The sequence below is a fragment of the Gekko japonicus genome, unplaced genomic scaffold, assembly GCF_001447785.1.
Source record: "Gekko japonicus isolate JY-2015 unplaced genomic scaffold, Gekko_japonicus_V1.1 scaffold2079, whole genome shotgun sequence".
Lineage (NCBI taxonomy): Eukaryota > Metazoa > Chordata > Lepidosauria > Squamata > Gekkonidae > Gekko > Gekko japonicus.
This window is the reverse complement of record NW_015175426.1, coordinates 27035-45757: the sequence shown is the minus strand read 5'-3', so window position 1 is coordinate 45757 and position 18723 is coordinate 27035. Positions and strand designations below refer to the sequence as shown.

The following is an 18723-nucleotide window of genomic DNA, read 5'->3' as shown; positions in this document are numbered from 1 at the left end:
GGTTTTGAGCAGGACAACAATGTCTCACGATCCTGTGGCCTTGCTTTTGTATCTGTTCCTGTCTCTCGCCCTTCATGGCTGCTCCTGCCCTGAAGTCAGAAGAGCTGCTACTCCTTGCTTCCCTAGACCTCTTGAAAACCAATGTGATCAAGCCGCAAATAAAATTGGCAACCTAACGTGTGGGAGGAACCAACAGTCGGTCCTGTTGAGCATGTGTGACTTGCTGCATTGTTTTTGAAGAGGCTCATTGTAGGAGTGAGGAGGCGAGGAATGCCATATGTTCCCAAGACTGTTTTATCTCATCTGCTTCTTGTTTGGAGAAAGACACAGAAAATTAGGCTCTGAGCTGGCATTTAAAGAAAGTTCTACTTTTCCCTCCTCCACTTTCTCTAATACCTAGCTTGGACTTCACTGTAAACCACTGAATTCAATATTTTGTCTTGTTGATGGTGAACCAGTTCACAACCCTTTGTTAACACTACATGACTAACATTGATGCTGTTCAAATATTTTAAAACAAGACTCAAAATCATCCCTGTTGGATAATCTCTTCAGTAGGCTGAACTGCTTCTTAAAGGTTTCTTTAGGCTGATAACAGGAGAATGAGGCAGCAGAGCCATGAGGTAGAAGAATAGATTACCTCAGAGTATTGTTATTAATAGTGCTCCTTTCTCACTGAGACCCAAGGCAGATTATGAGTATAATCAGGGCTATTTTGGGGCAGGAACGCACAGGAACGGAGTTCTGGCTGGCTCCTGAGTTGGCCACGCCCGGCAGGAACTCATTAGCATAATAGGCCACACCCAACAGCAGAAACTCATTAGAATTGGCTACATTAGGGGTGTGTGGCCTAACATGCAAAGGAGTTCCTGCTACAAAAAAAGCTCTGGGTTTTGACAACAAGGTAAACAGAATAAGAAGCAAAAGGGGTGCGTGGCTGGATGACCACACTTCTGGTAACACGGGGGTGTGGCCTAATATGTTAATGTGCTGTGCTGTCAAGGGTGTGGCCTAGTATGCTAATGAGTGTCTGCTGCTGGGTGTGGTCTATTATGCTAATGAGTTCCTGCTGGGCTTTTTCTACAAAAGCCCTGAGTATAATTATGGTGATAAATAATTATTACAACTTTTCAGTCAAGCAGTACACTGGTGGACTTCCAGAGTGAAGATTCCTTCCCATTAAAGAAAACAAAGCTTCATATGCAAATAGCTCAGCAGGGAGAAAAGTTCTGCCCTCTAAAGGCTCTGCTGCCCCATTCTCTGGGATATGTGACCCGGTTTTACTTATCCAAATTGCTGTATATCAGCGAAGAGTTCTCTGAATGTAGAGCACCAGTCTGAAAAGTTTTGCAAGACTACCTCAGCTTAGTTTGACTCAATTTTTGATATGAGAGAAGGATGTGATGGTGGTGAGTGATAAGAAGTAGTGTTAGAGAGGTTAAATTTCAAAAAATGGCAGTTCTGGCAGATGTTGTCAGGCTACAACAGATGGTTGAGGGAGGGAGGGAGGTTGAGTCCCACCCAAAGCTATGGAAAGGCAGATTCTGAAGGGTTTGGAAACCGAGGGTGTGGGGTATGTTATGGTCTGTCAGGTAAGAGTTGGAAATGAGCTCATTGTTGTCCCCACAGGCCCCACTCTTCTGGCCAACTCGAGACTTTCAGGGTGCTGCGGCGTAATCCCTGTGAGTAAGATGTCTGCTGTGTCCTGTTTCAAGTGGACTCTCTCAGCTGGTTGCTCCCCGTGCCAGTGTTTCCCTCCGGTTGTTCCTTTGTCAACCCACCACTGAAGACTGTGGGATGTCACGATGTAGTGGCTATCTGTTGGAACTCTGCACCCATAATTTCTCTAATCCCATGACACAGCACCTGTCTTCAGCGTACAAAGCCATTTCACGTGCTGGAAACTCAGCCTGCTCCCATTTCCCCACCAATGCCTCCCAGACTTCTGGTAGCCATAGCCAACCCGCCCTTATTGAGATTTGGAGACACAGCATTTAACTGGATTACTGGAAAGGTCTGTTTTGTAGTATGTAAGAGTAGGAAGTTCCCACTTTCAGAGGAGCTCTGGTGTGCTCTGTAATTTTTGTTCTAGATATGCGTTTTGGCTTAGAGACTTTTAAAGTGAAAGAATCCAAGAAGCTTTATTCTTTACCCAATACCTAATTTTGTGTTTTCTCTCCACTCAGGAATACTGATGGCCACACATGGCTAAATCTCTAACCATCTAACAGCATCCCTGAATAGAAGCAAAATATTGATCTGGGATAATCCCCCCCAAAACTTGTTTTAAATGATTTTCCAGCTTTTCATGATAAAGAAAGCTGTTCAAAACGGGGCCCTCAAAATGGACACAGGAAACTGCCTTACAGGATTGCACCACTTATTCACATAGCCCCTACTGCCTAATCTCTCAGATCTGTACTAAAGGCCAATTCTTGCTGCTCGAGATCATTATTCGGTAGGATATGTCAAAGATTGAACCCGGGAACCTTCATCACATAAGCATGAGCCACAGCCACAACTCCCAGCCTGTGATACATTAATAGACTCTTAAATGTGTCTCTAGCCCGTCTTGTGCTGCTTTTTTCTCTTGGGTTTGGGAAATGGTGTGGAGAGTAACTGGGATTCTGCCCAGCCCCACTAGTGATGGAATCTGTTCTTGCTTCCCCTGGCCTTACAGCTCCACCTTGGGCCCCTGCCCAACGGCAGCCAGACTTGCAGAGGTGAGCAACCCTTGAATGTTTGTAAGTTGTTTGCTGTGTCTCCTTGGCCCTCTTCCAAATATCTCTGCTGGAGTGAGTGAGCAAATATTTTTGCAACTTTGCCCTCTAGTCGGTGGTATACTGCCTTTGAAAATAGGGGTTCCACTCGATGGCCACATCTGTTTTCTGGGAATGTGCCTAAATACTGGTTTTTAATCACTCTTTTAATGGATTTTCTAACTTTTCTTGTAAAACAGAACTACTGCCACCCACCACCACCCACCTGGGGCCTCCCTTAGCTCAAGCCAGGCAGCCATTTGTGCCCACTGCCCGTCCACTGCGGGCACACAGTGGCCAGCCACTGCCCAAACCATGGGGGTAGACAACAGCCAAGCCAGGTGCTGCACAAGACCCAGGGGGGTGCACAGTGGCTGGCGGCTTCTTTCCCACTCTGTGGGGGGTAGGGCACTGGGCATTGGGGACCCACTCAGTGTGGGGCCCAGGGCAACCGCCCCAGATACCCCATAGCTAAGACCATCACTGCATGCAGCCACTTAAGTGACATGGTTTTTACAGTGGAGCCAATAAAAGGATGCCTTTGTAATGTATAGATGGAAGCACGGAGCCTTCAAGTTGCTTTGCTTTTATTTATTTTTTGGATGCATTAGTCCATCGCCCAGTGCAGCGGTCAGGTGGGCTGACACTCCTAAGAAACTGTTAAATGGCTTGAGGGCTGGATAGAAACATTCCTGTGAGTTATACGGGGCTCCTTTAATTTAGAAAGAATGCTTGGCCTTTTCATGTCGTCGGAGTGGAGTGCGGAATACGTAGGAGGGCTCTTTTTGTAGAAAAAGCCCAGCAGGAACTCATTAGCATAATAGGCCACACCCAACAACAGGAACGTATTAGCCTATTGGGCCACACCCCTGACAGCACAGCTCATTAGCACATTAGACCGCACCCCCATGTTATCAGAAGTGTGGTTATCCAGCCACACCCACCTTTTGCTTGATATTCTGTTTACCTTGTTTGTTGTCAAAACCCAGGGCCTTTTTTTGTAGCAGGAACTCCTTTGCATGTTAGGCCACACACCCCTAATGTAGCCAATCCTAATGAGTTTCTGCTGTTGGGTGTGGCCTATTATGCTAATGAGTTCCTGCTGGGCGTGGCCAACTTGGGAGCCAGCCGGAACTCCATTCCTGTGCGTTCCTGCCCAAAAATAGCCCTGCGTAGGACATAGGTGTGGTGGGTGGTATGGGACACTTCTAGGGTCGCCAGCCTCCAGGTGGGGCCTGGGGATCTCCCACTTTCACAACTGATCTCCAGCTGACAGAGGTCAGCTCCCCTGGAGAAAATGGCTGCTTTGAAGGGTGGACTCTATGGCATTGTACCATGCTGAGGCCCCTCCCCTCCCCAAACCCCGCCCTCTCCCAGATCCACCCCCAAAGTCTCCAAGTATTTTCCAACCCAGACCTGGCAACCCTAGATACTTCTGTGCTTCTTTGTGCATACTGTGTTGGAGAGGGACGTGATCCCCACCTCTTTAGGCAATTCTCCCTTCGCTGTCTGCAGATGCCCTCCACGGAATCCTCCCAGGCCAGCAGCTCCATTCTGCAATGAGGATAATGGTGAGTTGCAATGTAAAGGGATGTGAAGATTGCCGGGGTGGGTGGGGGAAGCTGTTTTCCTACATAAGATTGTACAAGGAGATGAGTGAGTGCGCCCCTCAGAATTGGAAATCAGCTATTGTTTAGGGTGTTTTTCAGAATAAATGAGGGCCTGATAGGAAACAGAGGAGAGAGGGAAGGCAAGGCATACAGGTTGGGCAAGCTGAGGATGTTTGGAAGGCTCAGCCACTGACTTCCCTTTCTCTTGCTCCCTTCTTAGGAAGCATTCCCAGTTATGAGAATGAGGGTGAGTAATAGCAGGAATTGTAGCCCCTGCCCCCCACCTTCCCTCATTCTAGAGCAGTGATGGCGAACCTTTTAGAGACCGAGTGCCCAAACTGCGACCCAAAACTCACTTATTTATCGCAAAGTGCCCACACGGCAATTTAACCTGTATACTGAGGTTCCAGTTATGAGAATGAGGGTGAGTAATAGCAGAAATTGTAGCCCCTGCCCCCCACCTTCCCTCATTCTAGAGCACGCAGCTTGGCTCACCTGCATGAGTTGTCTTTTTTTGTCTCGGCTGTGATGTGCTGTGGGCTGTGCTAGGCAGGCTGGTCTGTGGGGCTTTTCTCTTGTTTGGGTCTAAACATGGTCTTTTGTGGTTCCCTCTGAGTTCTCTTGAGCCTATTAAGACTGTCTGATAAGACTTCTTGGCTTTTCCTGCCTCCAGAGCAACCTTGTGCTACTGACGACGACGAAAACTACGTCCCGGGATACATGTAAGCGTGGGGGAGCAAGAATGTTAATTGGTCAGTGTAACGGAGCATAGCTGAGGGTGAATGATAGCAGATAAGAACATTAGCTGTGCTGGATCTGAGGAATGATACATCTAGGCCTGTTTCCTGTAATGGCCAACCAGTTGCTTCTGGAAGGTCTACAGGCGGCCGATGTGAGGAACCCTGCGGGTGTTGCCTCCCCCAGCTGCTGGCATTCAAAGGAATTCTGCCTCTGAACTTTCAGGTCCCCTTTAGCCATCATGGCTACTTAGACTTCTCAACACTGCCTTGTAGAGGTGCCAACTCCAGGTTGGGGGATTCCTGGAGATTTGGGATAGAATTTGGGGAGGGACCTCAGTGGGGTATTATGTCGGAGAGGCCATCTTCAAAAGTAGCCGTTTCCCCCAAGGGACCTGCTGTCAAGATCAGATGAAATTCTGGGAGGCTGGAGATTCTGCTTCCTGGGCAAATGCCAGGAGACTTCAGCGTGCCTAGAGAGAGTGGAGTTTGGGCAGGATGTGATGTCATTTCTGGGCAACATTTTAGCCTGCCTGACATGCCCAGAAAATGCAGATCGCCACTTTGGGGTCAGGAAGCAATTTTCTCCCGGCTAGTTTGGCCAGGGATCCTGGAGGGTTTCCCCCCTCATCTTCTGGGCATGGAGCAGGGGTCACTGGGAGTGTGGGGGGAGGTAGTTGTGCAGGGGGTTGGACTAGATGACCCTGGAGGTCCCTTCCAACTCTATGATTCTATGAGAGCAACAAATTCTTTGAGCACTACTGTGTGGAGGCCATTTTTTCCTCCTGCGCCTCAGTTCCTTGGAGCTGGGGTGGATAACTCCTTACCCTGGGTGGGCAAATGGGAGACCTACGGCTACTGCCCCCGGAAGGACCTAATTTATCTAGTCCCATTTCAAAGCGTGGCCATCACTACAAGCTCTGGCAGTGAGTTCCACCAGTTAATTTCAACCTTAGAACGACTTCCTTTTTGTCAGGGGCTTTTTGTCACATGCCTTGCAAATCCTGAGTTAGTGGATTTTGGTAAGCAGGGCTGGCCCCTGACCCTGAAGAGCTGCTTCCAGTTCCTGCTGGGCTTTTTCTACAAAAAAATTCCTGCCCTTAAATAAGAAAATAACTCTGAGTTCTCTAGGTTGCAGTAATGTGTGGCTGATAGTCCTTAAATATCTGCCTGACTCTTAGAAATCACTCTGTAGTGCTCTGGAGTTCAGAAATCTGTCTCTGCTGTTTTAATGTTGCTTCCCTCTCTCCTCTCAGCAACGAAATTGAAAAGAATACCTCACGACTTTTTAAAACCGTAGTTCCTAACAATGTTGTCGAAGGCTTTCATTGTAGATTTTCCGGGCTGTATGGCCATGGGTCCTAACCTTTGTGTACTAATGTGCTGCCAAAAGAACAAGAAAAAAAGCGCTCCGGTGGACCTCCAAGCTACTATCCACAAAAGAGGTTGCCTGTTGCATCTCTGTATGATTGTTGTTCTGATTAGAGCAGTGAATCGTACAGCTTCAAGTCAGCTTTTGTCGGGAATTAGTAATTGTGCATCAGGAGAGACTGAGTGATCCGGTCATTACCGAGGCAGAGGCACAATAGTTCCTGTTGCATTTCTGCATGAGTCAGTGCCGGCTACGGCTAGCAAACTGGAGCCCAGTCCAGATAAGAAGCAATCGTGCAAATGGTTTTGCTTTCCCTCTTAAAGATCATGTTAGGGGTTCTCTTTGATAAACCATTGTGAACAGATGCACCAGTGGTGTTTGCAGCCAGAAGCATCTTCAAGTGGGGTGCTGGCTGTTTCCCGTTTGAGGAAGAAACAACTCCACACAGTTATCCCCATGCTTTAACATCCAGACTTGGTTTGCTGTAGTGTGTTGTATGGAGAAAATCTTCAGGAACTGCAGCTGATCCTGAACACGACAGCCGGGTTATTAACTGGGACTTGCTGTGCAGAATGTGTTAATCCAGTGCTCAAAGATCTACACAAGCTTCCAGTCTGTTTCTGGTGTCTATGCATAGTACTGGCTTTAATCAAAGATGCCACGTAGATGCTAAGACTGTCCAAATTAAATGCAGCAGCAGGGGTTTGTGATTGGATCTCCTGGTGTATTGTTCAGCTCCCAAATGCAGCTGTGGGGGGAACCCCCAAGTTGGATTGGGGCTTATTGGAAAGAGCAAATTTAAATCCACTCCTCCATGCAATTTTCCTTGTTGAAACTGGCCTCCCCGGGACACATTTGGCCTCAGTGGGGGGAAATCACAGGCAAAGAGAAAATGTCCTTTAAAAACCTACTAGGCCTATGAGGGTGGGAGTTAAATGTCCTTCCTCAGAGCCATCACACCAATCAAATTTGGGAGCCCTATGGCTGCTCTTGAGACTGATAATTTAGGGGATGCAGTTGCAGGTCCCAAATGTCCCAAAAAGGATCAGTTTGGTGTAGTGGTTAAGTGCGCAGACTCTAATCTGGGAGAACCGGGTTTGATTCCCCACTCCTCCACTTGCACCTGGCTGGATGACCTTGGGCAAGCCGTGGTTCTGATAAGAGCTGTTCTTGAAAAAGAGCAGTTTCTGTCAGAGCTCTCTCAGCCCCACCTACCTCACAGGGTGTCTGTTGAGGGGAGGGGAAGGGAAAGGAGTTTGTAAGCCGCTCTGAGACACCTTTGGGTAGTGAAGGGCGGGGTATGAATCCAATCTCTTCTTCTTCTCCCTTCGGTTAAGAACATCCACTGACTGAGCACCCTCTTCCAGTACTTCTGTGGGTGGCCATCAGTGCGAAGGCCTCTTCTGTTGCAGGGACTGAACTGTGGAACATGCTCCTCAGATCTGTTTGCTAGGCCAAGTCCATCCTATTTGCCAGACCTTCTGGTCTAGGGATGCCAGCCTCCAGGTGGGACCTGGGGATTGCCCAGAATTACAGCTCATCTCCAGACTACAGAGATTAGTTCCCCTGGGGGGGAAACGATGCTTTGGAGGGAGGGGGGACTCTATGGCACTGTAGCCCACTGAGGTCCCTGTCCTCCCCAGGCACCATCCCCAAATCTCCGGGGATTTTCCAACGTGGATCCGGCAACCCTGCCCTCCATCCTCCCCAGTGGCCAGGGGAGACCTGGCGACCCTATTCTAGTCCCAAGTATTATTTGAAAAACAGTGTTTTGCAGTTTCCAGAAGCTTGGGAAAACACTGTCCTGAAACATCCCTGCTTTAATGAAGAGTACACCCCTACACTTTAGGGGCACGCTCAGGAGGAATGGGATATAACCCTCTTGCTGAAGTGAAACAGATCTGGATCTAGTCAGTACCTGATTGAGAGATCTCTTGGCATCCCGGTATACACTGAGTACCAAGATGGAAGAAAGGAAAGATAAGATACAAATGCATTAAGTAAATACTTTCCTCATACTGATCTCCCTGCCCCTGATCTCTGTTGCAGGTTCCATAGGAGATCAGTACGAGAATATGCCTGAGTCTCCAGCGTCCTCACGGCATTCACTCGGTGAGTGAGGAAAGGGGGAGAGGAGGAAGGGACGGCCCAACAAATCAAGATTGCATCAGAAATTAATTGCGGAGGGTGGTGGTGGGGAGTTTTCCAGAGAATCCTGCTATGTAGAATTAGCTATACACGTTTTCTCACACGTCTAACCTGTTGCTCTCTGAAGATCTCTAGAAGGCATTTATTCAGACATGGCCACAGCCTGAGTGGGATCTCCATAGGGGCAAACTAGATGTGACTTGGAAATTCATGCTCTCCTGTTTGTGTTTAAAGTGATGCTCTGTGTGTCTGCATTAAAAAAAAGCAAGTGTGCTCAGGTGAAAGGAGCCAAACCATGCCCTCCCCTCAGAGACAATGAGAGAAGGCCAGGCAGGACATTTGACCTTTCAAGCTCAAAGAGGGCTTTTAGTATAGTTACCTTTTAATTGTTCAGCATCTGAAAGGTTTCCCACCTTGATTTTATGCACATCCCTATTGGACCAAAATGTGACATGTACATACTGCTTATTTTTATTATACTGAGGGGCTGTTTAATTTGTTGGGGCAGACCTTTCACTTTTTAAAAGAAGCCTCCTTATTTTTGATAGCTTCCTTGACTTGCGTTGTTAACCACACAGACCTTCTTTTAGACTTGGCAGTGCCTTTCCTATCCTGTGGAACGCATCCTCTAGGGTATCTGACTGTCTTGGTTTTCCCCTTCAGCTTCCTTTTAACTTTTCTCATTATTTTTGTAAAGTTTCCTCCGTTCAGAACAAATGTTACAGTTTTGGACTTTAGTGGTAACTTTCCATTGACCTGAATGCTGAACTTAAAAGCATTGTGGTCACTTATTAAGCTTTTGACTATTTACTATGCAATATTGACTCTGCAGTGAAGGTGAGGAACAGGAATTGCTGATTTGCCTCAGTGTGACTCTCTCTCTTCTTGCCTCTTACTACAGGAGAATATGTCAATGTGCTTGAACCAGATCCCACCATCCTAGACCTTTGTGTTGGTGAGTGAAGGGGAAACCTTCAGTACAAGGGTGGGGAAAGAGTTTTTTTTTCCGTATCATCTCCACCACTGAAAGTGCCCCCCCCAGCACTATGCAATTTTGTTGTCTTCCAGAAGGTGGCAATAGTGACCTGGAAAGTGAAGATGACACTCCAGACTATGAGAACATCATCTGCCCTAGAGTTTGAGGTACTTGGACTCTAGGAAATGGGGTTGAAAAGAGCTTAAGACACAACAAGGCACTGTAGTTAAAGCCAGCAATTGGCCCATGGTGAGAGAAATGAGAAGAATTCAAATTGTATGGATCAGGGGTCATTTAGTAGAAAAAGAGGTGCAGGCGCTCATTAGCATAACTCATTAGCATAACTTATTTGCATATGCTACACCCCCTGACATCACCGGATGTGTGTCAGAAGGCAATACCCACCGCTCAGGCTCCACTGGACTGTTTTGGATTGCTAGCTATTGGGGGGGGGGACATGCAGATCTGTCCTCGCAGAGGAGGGAGAGCTTGTACCTGAATAAAACTTGGTCTTAAAGGTGCCACTGGACTGTTTTGGACGGGGGGGGTGGGGCTCTGCAACTTACCTGGCTTCTTCTTGCTCTGACTGAGGGCTGCTGGGAGCAGGGGGTGGTGGGGCTTGTTGCATGTGCCCCCCCCCCAGGCTCTTTACTGCCGGAGCTCCGCTCCTGTGCACTCCTGCAGGAAATGATCCCTGGTATGGATAGTCATAACTCTCTTGTTTTTCCCTCCTTAGGCTGGAAAGCTAATTCCGAAGCAGTATTCTTTAGTGACTCCGATTGCCTCCATGTGGGATGGATTGCGGATGATCTTGTTAAGCTGAGGACACCCCACCCACCCCCAATCAGTTGCCCGAATGCTGCCATAACTTATTGTCCTTCTTTGCACTTTGGTTGACAAATCCTGAGAATTCCCCACAATCTTTTGGTGTCTCCCCATCCAAGCTCAGCGGCTTGACTGTCAAAGTGGGGTCTGACTTCCTCACTAAAGCAATCTGAGTCATGTTTCTCTTAGCGATGAATAAAGAACCAGGAGTTCTACCGTCCTTGTGTTTTGGTGAAGATTGGGGATGGGGGTTTGGTTGAGCAGATAAGTAGCAACAGTTTGTATGGTGGGCAGATGGGTAAGTCTTAGTAATCATTAAAGGTTGGATCTTCAGTTTTGGTTTCTGCTGAAAGTAGAAATTAGCGTGTGGGGGGAAATGCAATTCCAACATGTTTACGGAAAACGGTGTTCATATTTTGATTCAAAAGATTTCCCCTCTCCCCACACACCCCTTCTGGATATGGCCACACGTGCTGGAATTTCCAGTGGGAAAAGTCACCCTTCTTCCCTTACAAAATGCTCCCTCTAAGCTGTGGAGTCTTGTGAGCAAAAATTCTACTCTGTGAGCTACTGCCATTAAAGTTGTGAGGGAGCAATCTGGCTACTGCATAAATTAGTTTGCTCTGGAGCCCTCCTTCCTGAGCTAAGACAAAAATGTGTGAGCTGGAGGCTAAAAAGCTGTGAGCTCAGAGGGAACATGTCAGCTGTTGAGACACACCATTAGGTTTCCTTCACGATAGGCATCTATTTCCCTTTTTCAGTGACAGTCACCTCGAGAGGTGATGTCTGCTGGCCAAATGACATGTGGGAGGGTGGACAGCAGTTAATTCCCTCCTTCACAGCTTTTCATTTATTTAGATATCTATACCCTGTTTTCTGCCCAGTGGGGGGACCCAAGGCATCTTTCCTCATTCTTTTCTCCTCTGTTTTAGCCTTACAACAACCCTGGTTGGGTCTGTAAGGCTGAGATTGGCCCAAAAGCACTCAGTGAGCTTTGGTGGCACAGTGGAAATTGCAACTGGAGTCTTCCACATCCTAGGCTGCCTCTAACCACTGCCTGATGTGCTTGCTTTTTACCAGTATAGAAAGCACCATAAGATCTGGTCACAAATCTACAAGAACTTGTACAAGTACTTAGAAGGGAGACTTCCAAGGAATACCAGGGCTGGGATGCAGAGGCAGGCAATAGCAAGCCCCCTCTCTGAAACATCCAAGCCCCACTAGGGGTCACCAGAAATCAACCATGACTTCCAGGCGCACACATTCCCTACAAAAGAGCAAAGTTTAAGTCCTAGTGGCAGCTTTAAGACCAACAATGGTATGTTTTAGTTGAGCTATCCTGTAGGGACATACCAAACCAGGTGAGAATAACTAGTTATAAGGCATGAAGATTACAGGGGAGAAACATGCTGGGAGGGAAATATTGAATGGCCAAGGGCTTTTGGGGTGCTTTAGGCTTTAAGACGCTGAACTGCAGGCTGTGGAAGGTCTGTAGTTCAGCAGTTCGAAACCCGAGTTGCCGCATGAAGGAGTGAGCTCCCGTCTCTAGTTCCAGCTCCTGCCAACCTAGCAGTTCGAAAGCAAGAAATTGCAAGTAGATAAATAGGTACCACTTCAGTGGAAAGGTAACAGCATTCCGTGCGCCTTGGTGTTCAGTCACGCTGGCCACATGATCACGAAAACGTCTTCGGACAGCGCTGGCTCTTCGGCTTTGAAACGGAGATGAGCACCGCAGCCCTAGAGTCGGATTCGACTGGCTTTCGAGCAAGGGAACCTTTACCTTTACTAGGCTTTGGGGTGGGAAGGGTGGGGAATCATTAGGCAAAGGGAATCAGAGAATCATTAGGCAACTTTATGTTGCCAACTCTGGATTGGGAAATATGTGGAGATTTGGGGGGGGGGGGGGGCTGGGGAGGGATGGGACCTCAGCAGGGTATAAAGTGAGGTATAATTCCACAGCATCCACCCTCCAAAGCAGCCGTTTTCTCTAGGGGAACTGATCTCTGTTGCCTGGAGATGAGTTCTAATTCCGGGAGATGGATGGGCGCACCTGGAGGCTGGCGACCCTGGGGTGGAGGTTATTCTAATGCAGGGGAGCGGTGGCAGTAATGCAGCTAGTGAACTTTGGGTTCGTCGGCTTCCCCGGTTATGCTAGGAGAGCCCTCCAATGGCGACCCAGCCCAACAGGGCGCCCTGGTGAAAGTACTGCAAAAGAGAACAATAAGGTAACGGTGGCCGCAGTTCCACATTCGTCACAGCCAGGGCTATTTTTGGGCAGGAACACACAGGAACGGAGTTCCGGCTGGCTCCTGAGTTGGCCACGCCCAGCAGGAACTCATTAGCATAATAGGCCACACCCAACAGCAGAAACTCATTAGGATTGGCTACATTAGGGGTGTGTGGCCTAAAGGAGTTCCTGCTACAGAAAAAGGCCCTGGGTTTTGACAACAAACAAGGTAAACAGAATAACAAGCAAAAAGTGGGTGTGGCTGGATTACCACACTTCTGGTAACATGGGGGTGCGGCCTAATGTGCTAATAAGCTGTGCTGTCAGGGGTATGGTGTAATATGCTAATGAGTTCCTGCTGTTGGGTATGGCCTAATATGCTAATGAGTTCCTGCTGGGCTTTTTCTACAAAAAGAGCCCTGTGACACTCGCAGCGATGATAAACCTGTTCCCTGCTTGATTATTTCGACGCTGGCCTGATTCACCGCCCCCGTGTTCCGTTTGAGCACCGATTCTGCGCCGCACGTCTCCGTGTAGACCGGCCACGCAGGGAAGCCCTCGTTCGCTTTAAGAGCCCCCACCTCCAGCCCCCGGACTTCGGCCGAGCCGTCGTTGCCCTTAGAAATCCCCGAGGCTGCAGCAGGGGGATGGGAAAGAGGGGTGTGTCGGGGGAGGGCAGACGACTGGAGGGGACGGGGAAGAAAACAGCCGCCCTCCTGCCACCAGATCGGCACCACCGCCATGGCAGTCCCGTAAGCTTCTGCGCGCTTCCTTCCCTTGCAAAAAACAAAAGCCCCACGAAATAACCCTGACACCCCCCCACCCCGTGGGCTTCCAGCACCGGCCCTGAAAACCTGGGGAAGTATTCGCGGGCCATTTCCCGGATATATCTAATACACGCGCCCCCGGATGGATTATAACCAGAACTCATTTCATAAAACGGACCACCTAAACTTTGTTGCGCGAGTGTCGGCTACCGTAATACATGTAATATACGGGGGGGGGCGGGGAGTGGCGTGGTCTGCTCTGGTATCTTCAGCAGAAACTTTTGGTCTCTAGGCCAGGAGAGGCGCGTGATGACGTCTCCAGAGCACGGAGCCTTTAAAGACATAAGACTCTAGTTGTTTTTAAAGTTAGCAACCGCAGCATGGGCTGGAGAGAAACAAAAAAAAGGGGGGGGGAGAGAGACATTCTCTAGAGGGGAACTGATGTCATGGTGTGTTTTTTAACAGCTATGTTGAAAAACATGGTGTGTTTTTTAACAGCTGCATGACAGGTGGAAATTCAAATGGTGTGGCTTTTCCCAGCATGCAGTGATGGGGGATAGTTCTGGTCTATCCTGTGAGTTGTTAAAAGCACGAGTCCGGGGTGGGGTGGGGGAGGAGATTAGTTGTAAAGGTTTGGGATTTTTTATTCTTTTTTTTTTTGGCCCAGTTGTACTTTGACGCTGCGTTCACACATCCACATTCTCTACTTTTGAAGTACACATTAAACCATTTCTCTGCTCTCATCAATTACCCCCAGTGTGACGCGTCCACGCATCCCAGCACTCTTCGCAAAAAAAGAATGATAATTACTAACAGCTTTATCTTGCCTTTCTTCAAGAAATTCATGATGTATACTTTTCAGGTCATGTGGTGTAGCTGCTTGTCTTGGATCAGGCCCTGTTTGTGTCCACATACTGAAGTGTGTCCATCTGTAGTGATCCACTTTGAAAAAAGGAGAAGCAGCAATCAGAAGAGGGCGGGGAAACCTGCCTCTTTTTTTATCTCAAAGCCCTCCTCTTAATCCTAAATAGATTGGGACTTGGGGAACGAAAGGCATTCATTACAGATTCTGGAGCATTTCTGTTTATTAACAACATAAGAAGAGCCCCGCTGGATCAGACCAGTGGTCCATCTAGTCCAGTACCGTCTCACACAGTGGCCAACCAGTTACTCTGGAGGGCCAACAACCGGGCATAGGGGCTGAGGAGGCCTTCCCTGATGTTGCCTCCTGGCACAAGGATTCAGCGGTTTTCTGCAATTACCTTGCCTGGCCTATAGATAATAATAATAATAATAATAATAATAATAATAATAATAATAATAATAATAATAATAATAATAATAATACTTTCCATTTATTAATCGCTTTCCCCAGTGGGCTCAAAGCGATGTACAGTTACTCCATATATAGACAAGGGACTAACAATGTTCGTAGGGGATAGGGAAGACAACATATATTGACTTTAACTGCATGCTCCGTCACTGCCCGGTGTAGACGTCTTCTGGCTGGCTCCGTCATTTTCCCGCATGGCTGCTTGCTGGCCAGGCCTCAGGACCCGTATGTCAATTGCCACACTGCCACCGCCTGGCCGGAACATCCATTGCAGGCGTTCTTTTTCGTAGCCGGGAAGCTGTTTTGCCTTTTACAAGCCTTGACCAGGCGTCCGACCGTCAGCTAACGCCCTCCCAGAAGGGAGGTTGGCGTGCCCACCCTCGCTAAGGAGTGATTCCCATTTTATCTACTCGCCGAAGCTTTCGAATTGCTGGGCTTGAAGCACTTACAGTTAAGACCCATATACTTAGCTGGACCCCAACAAATTAGGAATACATGTCCCTAAATCCCAAACCACTGATGTGCCCAAGACCCTGTGATTTTCATGTCTCTGTGTAGGGATATTTAACTGTCACTCATTTCCCATGCATAGTCCAGTGGTTATATGGGTGTGTGTGTGTCAAAGTTTCCCAGCATTCTAAGCACTACAATTGTGCTAATATTGTTGGCACCTATCAGCCAATCAGACCTTCAGGTGGCATGGCTCCTCCCCCTTTGTTGTATTTTATTTTATTATTTTGTTCATTTTATTTTATGCTATTCCCAACATCTATACCCTGCTTTTCCGCCCAGGGAGCACCCAAAGCAGTTACAACAGTGTCCTTCCTTCTTCCATTTTATCCTCACAACTTTGAACTTAGGTTGAAAAAGAGACAGTAACTAGCCCAAAGTCACCCAGCAACCGTCTGTGGATTTGAACCTGTCTTCCAGATCCTAGGTCTTAACACTCAAAGCATAGAGATGCAATTACATCCGTGAGCTTAATCTGTGCTGGCCACACAAGTCACCTTGTTTTCAAAAAACCATTGTGACTTCGACACCTCATCCTATGCCCTTCCCCATTGCAGCCCTCAGGTTCCCGCCAAGGAAGCCTATCGTGCAGCCATGGTGCTATCCGGCTCAGGGGATGCTCTTGGCTATCGCAATCAACGCTGGGAATACTGCACCTCTGGGCCTCAGATCCACCAGGAGCTCCAGGAAATGGGGGGACTCAGCCAGGTCTGCGCGGCCCTCCCTGACTGGCCGGTCAGCGATGACACTGTGCTGCACCTTGCAACCGCTGAGGCCCTGGCCACTGGTAAGTAGCAGGAGAGGGTTGGTGGGCTTACAGCCTTGCTTTTTTTCCTTGGCAATAGCCCTTCTCGCTCACAGCACTGTGCTAGTGCCAGCCTAGGCTGGCGATTGGCAGGAGTCTGGGGGCAGCAGTAACATGGGGAGATGCCTCTGGGCTGTGGTGTGACGTCACTTCTGAGTTTTCCCAGAAGTGACATTATGCTTCTCTAGGAATCACCAGAAACTCTATGGCAAAACCATAATATTTCCAGCAGTTCTTAGAGCAGATGGACGTCACTTCTGGGTTTCTTTCAGAAGTGATGTCACGCTATCATCCTATGATGATTATTTCCCCCCAGCTTGGTGTTAAGAGCAGAGGACTCTAATCTGGAGAACCGGGTTTGATTCCCCACTTTTCCTTCACATGAAGCCTGCTGGGTGACCTTGGGCCAGTCACAGTTCTCTTAGAACTCTCTCAGCCCCACCTCCCTCACAGGGTGTCTGTTGTGGGGAGAGGAAGGGAAGGCAATTATAAGACTATCTGAGACTCCTTCGGGTAGTGAAGAATGGGGTATAAAACCAGCTTTCCTCCTTCTCCTCCTCCTGCCAGCCATAGGATCAGTGGTGGGAAACAGGAGGTGGGGCAGTCACAGTGGATCCCCTGACAGGAAATGGGCAAGCTTGTGTTGTGTGGAGTGATAAGGGAAGTGCCATTGTTGTACACACCGCTTATGAAACACTTTGTACTCTGCCACTAACAGTCAGTTTAACTTAGTAGGTGCACTTAACACTTCCATGGTGCATATGTCAAGTGCCTTTGATGATTCTAATCACAGTAACTGAAATCAATCATGAACATGTATTCAGATATTCACTTTGGTTCATTGCTTAAAGGCATTCTGGGTAAAATACCAAATGCTGACAGGCAGTAACTGACTGACCTTGCTTATAGTGGCCAGTTGTAACTGCGCATGCTCCTGATGTCAGGTTGCTTGTGTTAGATGAAGAACACTGCATGATGTACTAATATTTGTTACAATTAGATACTTTTTGGGATTTCACAGCCTGGGAAGAAGAAAGCCTATTGTTCAACTGAATTTTTCCCTGTGAAAATCCAACCCATAGATTCAGGCCCAATCAGAATGGTGTGACGGATATGCGTCAAAGTTTGATGGAACCAATCATTATGATTTATTTCTAACTGTCATAGGGGGTATAAAACCCTATGTCTCCCATTGTAACCTTAGGGAGAGCTGTGGGATTCAAAATCTTGTTGAGCCCGTGCTTCCCTCCTTTATTAATAAAGTTTTATTTTAGTTTAAATTCTGCTCTACTAGACTGCCGTGTGCTTTCTCAAATTGGGCTGGGGGAGCACAACCCGTGACGGAGTTTCTGTCTCACACCCTCAAGATGGCTATTGTGCCTTTCATGAAAGTTTCTGTACATGTGGCAGCAATTGAGGGAGGGGAAAGATAGCTTAAAAAGATTTCTTTGGCTTTTTTGTGGGGAAAGGTTTGAAGGTTAAACCATTTTTTAAAATTCATGTTCTTCCTCAGGGAAAAATGGAGAGCCTCTGCTCCAAGAACTGGCCAGCCGCTATGTTGAAGCCATGAAGGACATGGAGGGGAGGAAGCCAGGACCCACAAGCATTCTGGGTAGTAGATACTATTCCATACTGCTAGTTACCAAAATCCAGTTCTCTTGAAAAATTTCATGTTCAGGTCTGGGTTACTGTTGTTTTTAGTCATGAAGGAGTTTATTGAAATGTGTATTCTAATACATTAGGACCCCGGTCACACGGAGCATTAGGCACGCTAGAGAGACGGAAGATAGGCGGATTTTCCGGGCGCGATCTCACCGCCACATCTGGGAAGCGTAGAGCTCCCATGGCGCACCCGAGGCTTCCCACCGAAGATGCGGGGTAAAAAAACTAGTACCTCGGAGGTACTAGTTTCCGGAAACCGCGGGGCAAGGGCGGGCATCTAATCGGGTTTCCGGTGGTAGTTCCGGCGCCCACCCATGTCCCCTCACAAAAAGGTTTTTTCCCCCCAAGTCTCCACGGATGCGCACAAGCACCCAACGGAGCATGCACACATTTAAGTTTTAAAAACAAAACACAACCCCGTTTTTCTGCGCCGCTCCGCTTCTTTGCCCCGTGTGTGATCGGCACCTCCCCCCTAACCACGGGAGCTCCACGGGACCTCAGCCCGAAGCCTGATCACGCAGGCGCGCGTTAGTTTGCTCCGGGGCAAACAGCCATGCCTCCCCACCCCCCACCCCCCGCATTTTCCTGCCCATGTGGCCGAGGCCTACATTAAGCTTTTGGAGTCAGAAAGGGATTTTTCCATCCCTTCCACTAGGAGATTGTGGTTTCATTTGTTCACCTTTTTACTCCTTCTTTTTCCATTTCTTCCTACTTTGTTTATGTACAAGGGACTATGGAAATTGGCTGCTAGTCTGTTTCTCAGCTTGGCGTTCAACAAAATAGCCCCTATCCCTCCCCACCGACAGGACAAGGCTTTCTCCCTCCTCCCTGTTTAATTTATGAAACGGCAATTCTCACAGCAATAACTGCTTTTTCTTACAATCTCTTTATCACAGGATGTGTGTGTGTGTGTGTTATGTGGTGCTGAGAGGCACTGACAGTCTAAGGTTGCCAGTGAGCTTGTGGCTGAGGAGACACTTGAAGCAGGGGTT

At 48.1% G+C, this 18723-nt stretch overlaps 1 protein-coding gene and 1 long non-coding RNA gene across 2 annotated transcripts in view; both read left to right on the top strand.

The window, feature by feature from the left end:
• Positions 1-8532: 8532 nt before the first annotated feature.
• Positions 8533-10550, top strand: LOC107122690. The gene is made up of 4 exons (XR_001482930.1): positions 8533-8590; positions 9528-9581; positions 9695-9769; positions 10339-10550. It is a non-coding gene; the product is annotated as an uncharacterized LOC107122690 (long non-coding RNA).
• A 2641-nt stretch (positions 10551-13191) lies between these two features.
• LOC107122687 (protein ADP-ribosylarginine hydrolase-like) overlaps positions 13192-18723 on the top strand; it is a 10627-nt gene continuing 5095 nt past the window's right edge. Inside the window, exons 1-3 of the mRNA XM_015425819.1 lie at positions 13192-13406; positions 15822-16051; positions 17583-17681. Of these exons, the coding sequence (XP_015281305.1) occupies positions 13396-13406; positions 15822-16051; positions 17583-17681 (340 nt within the window). The 5' untranslated portion in view covers positions 13192-13395. The remainder of the gene's footprint in view (positions 13407-15821; positions 16052-17582; positions 17682-18723) is intronic.